The sequence below is a fragment of the Haplochromis burtoni genome, unplaced genomic scaffold, assembly GCF_018398535.1.
Source record: "Haplochromis burtoni strain Fernald_Lab_line unplaced genomic scaffold, NCSU_Asbu1 Contig_513, whole genome shotgun sequence".
In the NCBI taxonomy this organism is placed as follows: Eukaryota; Metazoa; Chordata; class Actinopteri; order Cichliformes; family Cichlidae; genus Haplochromis; species Haplochromis burtoni.
The window spans coordinates 138,379-148,259 of NW_024582874.1; the positions used below are offsets into that span (position 1 = coordinate 138,379).

At 47.6% G+C, this 9,881-nt stretch overlaps 1 protein-coding gene across 10 annotated transcripts in view; it reads right to left on the bottom strand.

The window, feature by feature from the left end:
• LOC102294047 (microtubule-associated protein 4) overlaps positions 1–9,881 on the bottom strand; it is a 163,263-nt gene that overhangs the window by 119,134 nt on the left and 34,248 nt on the right. For 9 of the 10 annotated variants that reach the window (XM_042214063.1, XM_042214069.1, XM_042214065.1 and 6 more), the window contains exon 2: positions 4,181–4,369. In XM_042214063.1, coding sequence (XP_042069997.1) covers positions 4,181–4,369 — 189 coding nt within the window. Of the gene's footprint in view, positions 1–4,180; positions 4,370–9,352; positions 9,717–9,881 lie in introns of those variants that run through there. The other variant, XM_042214064.1, reaches the window with a different exon arrangement.

The window sequence follows — 9,881 nt, forward strand, 5'->3', positions numbered from 1 at the left end:
TGATTAGCGGCGGCATAGGCACACTTAAAATTTCTTCAGAAATTTTCGCTTTCTAGTTTGATTTTGTTGTATTTATCCGCGACACCTTAAAGGCCGGTCCATGAAAATATTGTCGGGCATGAACTGGTCCGTGGCGCAAAAAAGGTTGGAGACCGCTGCTCTTAATTGTTGTGACGCGTGTTCAAGACGCAGAGAGGTGCGCTCGATTTGCCACACGGAGCAGCGCGAGAGTAAAGCACGAGGGAGGGGCTAATAATGGGCTCAGTCATTTTTAATGATCGTTCAAAGCCCAGATCATAATCGTGATTCAAATTCGATTAATTGAGCAGCCCTACACTTAGCACTCAGGAAGCAACAAGGAAGGAAACGTGTGTTTGGTCCATTACTGGTGTGTTCCAACGATTCCTCTCAGCTGTAAATGACATACTGTTGATTTCTCTTTAAATGGTGACACATTTGTAAGGAAAGTGAATTTGTGGGTTGTACCCAAACCTTTCCACATCTTCTCTGCTACGTCAAACGTCTTAGTTTGCTGTTGACTGCTGTCGTTTATTGAATCGGACAATTGAAATCTGACAAAACAAGACAAACTGAGAATTTCTAAGAGGAGCCGGAGCAGGATGTGGAAGAAGCATACGCAGCCCCAACAGCCTGGCACCGCCTCCTCCTGCAGGTCACACACTGCTGTGGGGTCGTCAGCCAGTGTGGCTGCGTCGGTCAATCTGGCTCAAGCTAATTCCACAAGTGTTCAGCTGGGTTGAGTTTCAGATCTGCAGCGTCTTGCTCCACCCTCTGCACTCGTGAACTGGAGGTAGTGTCTGTTAAACTGTGGGGGCGAGTGCTGTCATCTGGATGGACAGAGTTCAGTCCCAGACTCTGGAGATATGGGACTGCTGCTGCTTGCATAATCTTCATATCTCTGCACTGAGATTGCCTCCAACATTGCTTTAGTGGGAGATGCTGGCCCACACCATCGCACGGCCTCCATCAAAAGCTGTTGCAATGAGCATCACGTCCCTCCACACGTTCAGGTTCCAGTGCACGCGTTGCTGACAGCAGCACAAATGGTCTGATGGTGAAGGGCAGGCGTCCCAGCAGACGTGTGAGACTGGAGACTGACCGTGTGCTGCAGGGTCAGTAGGTAGCTGCTGACCATATCGTCCTGCTAATCTGTAGCAGACTATGTGCATAAGTACTGACAGGGTTGTCTTGTTGGGGCACCAGCTTCACAGCCGGTCTCTGACTTCCCTCTACATGACGATGCTGCAACCATCAATAGCAGAATAAGCTGTTGCATTGGCAGAGAAGATCTGGCAAGTTTTTCATGGATGCAACCCACACACTCAACTCTGCTGCTCAACCCACAGAAGCATTTTCCTTACAAACGTGGCGCCTTTTATAAACAGTAAAGACTTATTGACAAGAAGCAGTGTTACAGCAAAGAAATAACTGCTGATCAAGACTAGGCTTAGTCACGTACTAAAATTAATGCTAAATAACAGGAACCGTTTATTTTCCACAAGACTGGCAGGTATGGGAAACAAATGGAAATCCTTCTAAATTCCACAGTGGCATCATGGTGCTTTCTCCACTTTGTGAACAAGCTACAATGAAAACAAAGCTCCGAACCTTTCGGCAAATCACCCCACAGAGGTGCGTGTGAGAGTGCAAATGTCAGATGCAGTCAGATTGTGCCCAGGTACAAATAGCGCAGGTATTCTGGTGAATTCACACCATGCGAAGTCACGCCATGTGCTGCCCCCACCGAGCGCTGTGCAGACAGCTTGCCCACAAAACCAAAGGGGTGATTTCCAGAGGTAAGAACGTGCCTGGTGGAGACGACTTCCTGCTGCTTGTTACATGTGAAAAAAGGACAACTGTGGAAAACATCCCGTCCTGGGGAGTTTAGCTTTTCCAAACGGCCTAAGTAGCTTTTATCTGTTCCTAAACTGCTGGAAGCGCCTGCTGGAGGGCCTGGGAGCGCCTGCTGGAGGGCCTGGGAGCGCCTGCTGGAGGGCCTGGGAGCAGCTGGAAGTCTTTATCTACAAAGATAAACTTTAAATCTGCTTCTTCAGCTTTACAGACATTTTTTATCATTTTATTTTGGCTTTTCAAGTCTTATGTTTTTGAAGTTACTCATAACTGTGTATTATTTGTTTTATTGTTGCCCTTCTATTCACACTAAGCTCCTATTTATCTAAACTTTAATAATAACAACTTGTGAATAAATGCCCCATAGCTCTGTTCTTCTTCGCCACTTTGTAATGGTCTGATTGGTCAGCTGTGCACATGGGAGGTTTTTCACGCCCAGAAATGTTCAGTTTTTCATAAAGATGCAAGTCTTACTCGACTAATCGTGCTAAACGATGCAGCGCTGGCATGATTTCTATCACAACGACGCAAGCAAGGGCACGTAACCAGCAGGATGCAAACCGGTGCATGCCGTACGTACATAAACACGCGCTGATGCATTCAACCACCGAGCACGGAAAGGACAGGCGTGCACAAAAACATACAGATAAAAGTCAAATACGACGGATGAAATGCACGAGTGCAGCACTGCACATTACTGGAGCACCGAGGCTCTGAAACAATAACTCACAGCGGGGGGAAAACAACAAATGTACGCCACCTCCATCTCCCTGTCATGCTGACAGAGGACAATGACTCGCGGACTGCCTCGCCCTGCTGTTTGGCACTCGGCGTGTCAGCATGTGTGCGTTTGTCCAAATGCACACAGCGTGCCACAGTTGATCACTGGCAACGCCACCCACGGCCCGTCCTGCAGCCGGCTGTCACTGACGAGTGCCCACACACAGTCTGACTGTCTGACCGAAGTGTCTGGCTAACCAAAACAGGCCCGAGAGCTGAGTCATTCTCGGCTAACCGTCACTTCTTTTTTATTCGATCCATCTACTGTTTGTCAGCTGACCTCTTTATTAGATCGTGTACTTTTGCATCCTTCTCAGCCACAGTTCAAACTGCAGACAGCAGCTTAATGTCGTCTCGCCACAGAGGTCAGTTTGGGACAACAGCTGATATTCACTTACTGCTTTCTTAAAGCTCTGACAGGAAACAACACTGGCAGCTCTTGACAGCTTACTTATTCTAATATAGCCGTGGTGTTTGTCTCGGAGCTGCTGCCATTAGTCCTCGAACTTTGGAATTCCTTCTGATTCCTGCAAACTCAAACTCAGCCAAAGGGTAACGTGAAACTCCTCACGACAACAAATGCACCGCACCCAGGAGCTTCGACACGTCGCCCGCGGCTAATGACCCAAAGGCATCTGATCACATGTGCCACACTTATTTTAGAAGCTTTCTGGAGCCAAGCAAGTTGCTCAAGGACACTTCTTCTTCTTCTTCTTCTTCTCCTTCTTCTGCATACTTCTAACCAGCTGTCTCACTTCCTCCCTGACACAGTCAGAGCATTTACTGACAGCTCACAATAAAAATACAGTTTCCTGTGTCATCCCCACATTTCACCAGCCAAATGTTCAAAGCACTGACTGCTGCTCTGCTTATCTTCCGGCTACTGTCTGCCCTGTGGGTGAACGACACCCGAGCAGATCCAAGATGGCAGCCAGCGTGCAGCAGCGCCTGCATCCATCAGTCATACAGGAGCAGCTGGAGTTCAGGTCAAAGGCACACCCTCTCTGCTTTAATGCTACACAGTGTTATAGTCTATGGGAAGAGGAGCATAACTGTACGCTGTATTACTGTTTCATTATTGTACTTTGTTTACAGCTGCTAAATCTTTTCAGAATATTTATGAAGAGTATCGGCTGATCTGTCGTTTCTTTCATCTATTCTTGGTCCACCTCTAATTATTTTATCAACAATGCATCAAATATGAGTTGAAGTAACCAAACTACAGAGCGTTATTGAGCAGTTTGCCTCAGCGCTGCAGAGCATGCATGTTGCATGTTGTTGCATGTGAACATCTTTTACAACATCCGTCCTGCTAGCCACAGCATCCCCCTGACAAACCCACAGTGCACACGGTGACAGCAGGAATCCTTCTTAACCAGCTGCTAATCAGAAGCTACGTGAAAGATATTTTTCTTAGGAGGGAAAAAGAAGAATGAATGCTGCGTTTAGGTCGATGGATCCAGATAAACATGCTGTTCCCCTGCATGTGTTTGCCCATACGATACTGACGACATCACGTTCATCTCACCTGCCCTGGTGTCATCGTTGTCCAGCAGCGGGATGTAGTCCGTCTTTCCCACCGTCTCTCCGACCTTATCGTCAAAGTGCTCCGCCTCCAGCTCAGCCACAAAGTCCCGGTGCACCATGTTCTCCGGGCCGGGCTGGGGAACGCTGTCCGTCAGCGCATCGCTCAGACTCAAGTCTAACTCCGCCATGGCTGCAGACAGAAAGACGCACGAATAAACAAGAGTCCCTGTGTTTTTTTCCTGGTACAGATTCACTTGAAACATAATTTCACCTAAAGTGAAGATCGTCATCTTTTAAAGTAATCCAAGTCAATCGGCCTTTTACTTCCAGCAGATTTGTATCTGCAGCTTGAACCATCCAACCAACTATGACAGGTTTATCAGCATTATGTGATCAGTAAAGATGCTCGGGTGTAATTAGACATGGGATCATTGCCCCGAGCAGCTCGTCACTGCCTGCAGCTCAGGGTACGAGCTGAGCTGCTAACCTGTTTGTAAAGCACAGTCCTGGCACACTCATTAGCATGATGTCATCACTCTAGCTTTGCACCTTTAAAACACTCTTCTTTAAACCTGGTGATTAAGGGAAGCACCGGGATTACTAGTCCCACCCGCAGGTTAATTTACAAACACGGAGTCCTGAATCCTGGATTTTGTCTGCAAACCTCTGCAGGTATATGAAGACAAAACGAGCGGACGGAAAGAGGAAGAAAGTGAAAAATGGAAATGATAGGAGAAGTGGTCAAAGGAAGTTAGAAAAACTCAGTTCCAGCCCACTGGATCATTTACTCAGGAAGTCATGCTTGCTTGGTGTGATCAGAGGAAAAACATTTGGCATGAACTGAACTGGGCTTCAGATTTGTATCCTGAGGTAGGACAGGCGTAGCCAAAGGACCTGCGTTAGCTGGCATTCCCCCTGCTAAAGTCTACCACCAGCAAGGACTAAACCTGACCGCTCCTGTGCTCGAAGGGAAACACACACAAGAAAACTTTTCCACTGATAAAAACTCCATCTGCCACAAGGGGGCGGAGTTTCAAACGAGATCAGGGTGTTTGAATGAAACCGATGAGCTGGAACCAGACAGAAGCACAGTCTGTGCCTACACATGAGTTCAGCTGACCAATGGGCACCTCGGGAATCTGCAGAGTCCTGCTGTGTCATCTTCCAGCTATAATGCCAGATTATCTTGGCCACAGAAGCAGCCAGCCTTTCTCTGCTGCTCAGACACATTAATCTGTCTCCACACTCTCATCATCAGGTCCACTGTGTCCAAAACACTGGGTCCACGGTCAGGGTCGAGGGCGTTACAACATCCAGCCTGCATTGACTTAATATATGTTCTACGTTGGGTGTGCTAACTAAACTCGTATCCACACATGAATAAATATCATTAGTCCATGCATGCAACACATCTGCAGTGCAAACACAGCAGGCCAGCACCAACTCAACTCTCTAGCCCCATCTACTGGATGATCTTCTTATTGACTGCACAAAGAGCAGGTACAGGTATCCTCCCCAGAAACGCTCCCAGTCACATAACTGGGTAGAAGAAGTGTTGATTTGTAGTTTGGCAGCCTTTAATGACAATTAGGAACAATTCTCTTGCACTCTTTAGACTCATTTGGGGTTCTTATATTTTCACATACTGGTGGGTACAGGTTCATCTCAAGGCTACTGAGAGATTCAACAGACTCACCTTTGAGCCATAAAGTTTTGACTGAAGGTAAGGTGGGTGCTTCCTTATAAAAGCCTGATTCATCCATTCACACGCGCATTCACGCGAGTACCTTTGTCTGTGCCTCAGCACGCTCGACCCGCCATACTCGGGGTATTTAAGAACGAAACGGGAGGAGCTGGAGCTGAAGCACAGCCTGACATGTGACGTCTGATATTTTTATATTTACAGAAGCAACATGTGGTGCCTGTTGGAAAAAGACGTCCTCGCACAATCAGTGAGAAACACAGAAAACGTGATCGCGGCTTAAACTGCGACTGTCATGAATGACAAGCAGCTTTCACGTTTGGGAGCGTAAACAAACTCTCACAGGCGTATTCATCTGCACCAGCAGCCGTACGAGTCCCCGGCACAGACCAGGGTGTGTCGCAAACACGCTGCTGCCTCCACCTCAAAGCCATGCTGGTCACAAACGTTGCCCCAGTTTCCATATTTAACCCCACATCATCTGTGTGTTTAGTATACAGTGTGTCATTTGCACCAGCTGCACGGTTAGCCGAGTGATCTGTGCCACCCAGCCTACAATGTCATTGGATTCACTGCAGGATGAGATACCGTACGTCTTTGTTCGCTGCCTGCCTGGCCTTCAACTGCTTCCATTTCCACATAACCACAGGAGGACAGGCTTTTCATTAGCCCAGCTCCTGCAGTGGGACAGAATACCACCCTGGGATTAAAAACTCATAAGATTTTGGGGCTTTTGGACCTGAGCAAATGTCCCCGAGCTGGAGCTGAGCTGCTGTTTTCACCTCCTGCTGCTGACAACTCTGGTGCGGCCACTCGGAAATAATCTGGATTCAACAAAGGAAGGAAATCCATGGAAAGGGCAGCTTCTATTGTGTTGTCTGCCAACATATGCTTGAGTGTGTGTGTGTCTTGCTAAGTCTCCTTTATATACAGTCTGTGCTGTAAGCCTGTGTGTGTCAGCTGAGGTGAAGGTTAAGCCTCCTCACACTCTGCTTCCACACTCCTCTACTGAATATAAACAATAATACAGCCTGACATGAACACAAAGGCCAATCTAGCAGCAACACGAGGAACATGAGCAGCTCCAAGGAAGCAGGAACGAGGCAACGACTTTCATTTCCTCATAACATTGTTCTTTCTTCAAAGTAGACACAGCATCAGCTCGACTGCTGTTTACCCTCCTGAGGAAATGAGTTTGAGACCTCCACACCGAGCATCATTTATCCAATCTATAGCATCACGTGTATCCTGCTGTAACAACAAGAGGACATCCTGGGCTTTCTATTAATGCCCCGTCTGTGAGGGTTATCTGAAGGTGAGGAGGAGGAAGGCCAGATATAAGAGCAGGGAGGTCAAAGGTCAAAGGACACACCAGCTTTTCAGGTGCTGTTTATTGTAGGTCTGCAAGGCTTTTAGGCTTTATGATTTGTAGACGAGGAAACACGAGACTTTTCAGTGGACCTCAAACACACACGTTTAACCTTTATGGTCTCTTTCATACAGTCTGACTGTATGAAAGTCTGTGCAAACTCCTCCCACAGTCCAAAGACAGTCAGTGGGTTAGGTTGATTGGGGATTTGAAATTGCCTCGCTGTGTCCGACAAACTGGGCGTACCCTTCCTCACGCCCCGTGACAGCTGGGATCGGCTCCAGCCGCGTGACTCTGATCAGGATAAACGGAACAGGATGGATGGAGATGCTGAAACTGGTTTGAGATTGTTCTTCAGCATGAAACAGGACGACGCTGCCCACGACCACCGAGACAGCTCGTCTGATCACGCAGAGAATGTCACAGGAAGCAGCGAGAGGCGCTCATCTCTGAAAACATCGGTGTCCAGAATGCAAATAGTAGCCGCTCCGTGTCGCCAATGACACACTTTACTGACAGCAAAGCTGATCTGAAGCAACCAGGGCCACCAGGCTACACCGGGCAGGTTAACCACCCTGATGACTTGTTGGTGACATAAGTTAACTGGCGAAGCAGTTATTTCCACTCAAACAACAAGATGATCCCAATAACACTGTGTTGTGCTGTAGAGGGAGAGCTCTGCTTATGCACAGGTGAGTGAAAGAACCACAAGCTCGGCCTCGCCAGGAGTCGAGCATTATAGCAACTGTCAGAGTGACTGATGACATAACACGCAAACTCTAATCCCACAAAATCCCCAGCAATTTTTTCTCCTTCTGCTTCAATATATGACAACACAACATAATGTCATGCTGGATTAATCCTCAGGCAGGCAGGGGTCAGGAGCCCCAGCAGGGGAATGCTCGCTCACCCAGAGTCACCTAAAGACGGTCTGAGGAAATCTTCTTACTGCACGGTCTGATTTCAGCTTCCGTGGTTAATCATTCAGCAACAATCTGGATTTGAGTTTACAGCAAGACGTTTGTCCTCTGTGAATCATTACCCCGACCGTAAAATCCTCAATCATATAATCTACAAGGAAACATGTCGCAGCTCGAGTCAGAAATCCTGGCAGCAACCAAACACACGGTTTGGTTGCTGCTTCCACGTCCCACCTGCAGCAACTGTGCCACAGAGCAAGGCAGCTCAGCTCAGAGCAGCTATAATTACTCAGCTATGTGAAAAGACCAATGCCCGTCCACTAGTGTAACATGACAAAAAAAAGATGAGAAAACTGAGAGCTTGAGCTTGTGACACACAAAGCATGAGATCAGTTCCCTGTTAAGCTCATCTTCAGTCCCAGAATAAGACACAGTACATGTGCGGCTGTGAGCTTCTTTCAGCGTTTAGGAGACTTTAATACGAGCAGGCAGCAACGCTGAAACTCTGCAGTTATGGTGTCAACAGTCGCCCGCCTGCAGCTACACTTACTCCACTGCTTTAAGGGTTTGGGAGGAGCATGCGGAGCTATTCAGCGCACAAGGTCAACGTGGCTGTAAAACAACTGCGGGGTAGCTTAATTCCCCTACAATACCACAGTGTAGACCTATGATTATGTGAGGTCACATGGTCACAGGGTAAGGGGAAACGCTGACCTCACTGGAGGCTGCTGAGGTGTATGAATCACACACTGGACAGTGTTTAGTCTGAACAGAGCGTAGGAGATGCTGCTAAATACTGATAACTGTTAACTGCTGACCCAGCCACGCACATATCCTGATTACTGCCTGTAAACACGAGTGGATTTGCTGTTTCCTTCACTGCACGGAGCTGTAATGGTACCTGCACTCTGTGCACAGCGTTCAGTCCTGGACCTCATGTGAACTGAAGAATGTTGACACACCTGCTCCCGTGGAATGAAACCATAAACAGACTTATTGTTATCTCAGGTAGCTGAATGCCACTGGGCCCCATAAGAAGTTAGAAAAGTGGAGACAGTTTCAAACGTTTATGAAGTTTTAAACATGTTTTTAAGCTGGGACCAATCGCAGACGAGCAGTGAAAAAAATTTATCTTTTATTTTCCTTTTACAGAATTCTGGAAAAGACAAACGATGTGCCTACTTTTTCTTTTCCTGGTGGCCCTGATCTTCTTCCATAGCACAGAGATGAGCTCCAGTATAGAAAGTCTCATTTGAACCATGCATGTACTTTGGAATAAAGCACTGATAGCCAAAGAGTAACGAGGGGGCTGGTTTCCAAAGCAGCACTGGCCTTTCCTAGCCCAGACCCACCATCACCTCTGCAAGCTTCAAACTGCCTGCAGATGCTCCTGTAAGCTGCAAAGGTGTTTGCATAGATGGGACAGTGAGTGTGACATGCAGGCAAGGAGAAAAAGACGTGCACAGTGGGCTGGGCGTGCAGTCACTGTGGGAGGAGCTCACCTCTGATGACACTTCCTCTAAACGCTCAGCTTACTGTGTGTGTGTGTGTGTGTGTGTGTGTGAGTGTGTGAGTGTGTGTGTGACCGCGTGTGAAACACACAGTGGGAGTGACTGCGCTTGCTGCTTCAGTGACTTTGTGGCTCCCGTTGTTTTCATTAGCTTCTCCTCTTACTGTCACTTCACAGACACAAGTCAGCACATTAACACTG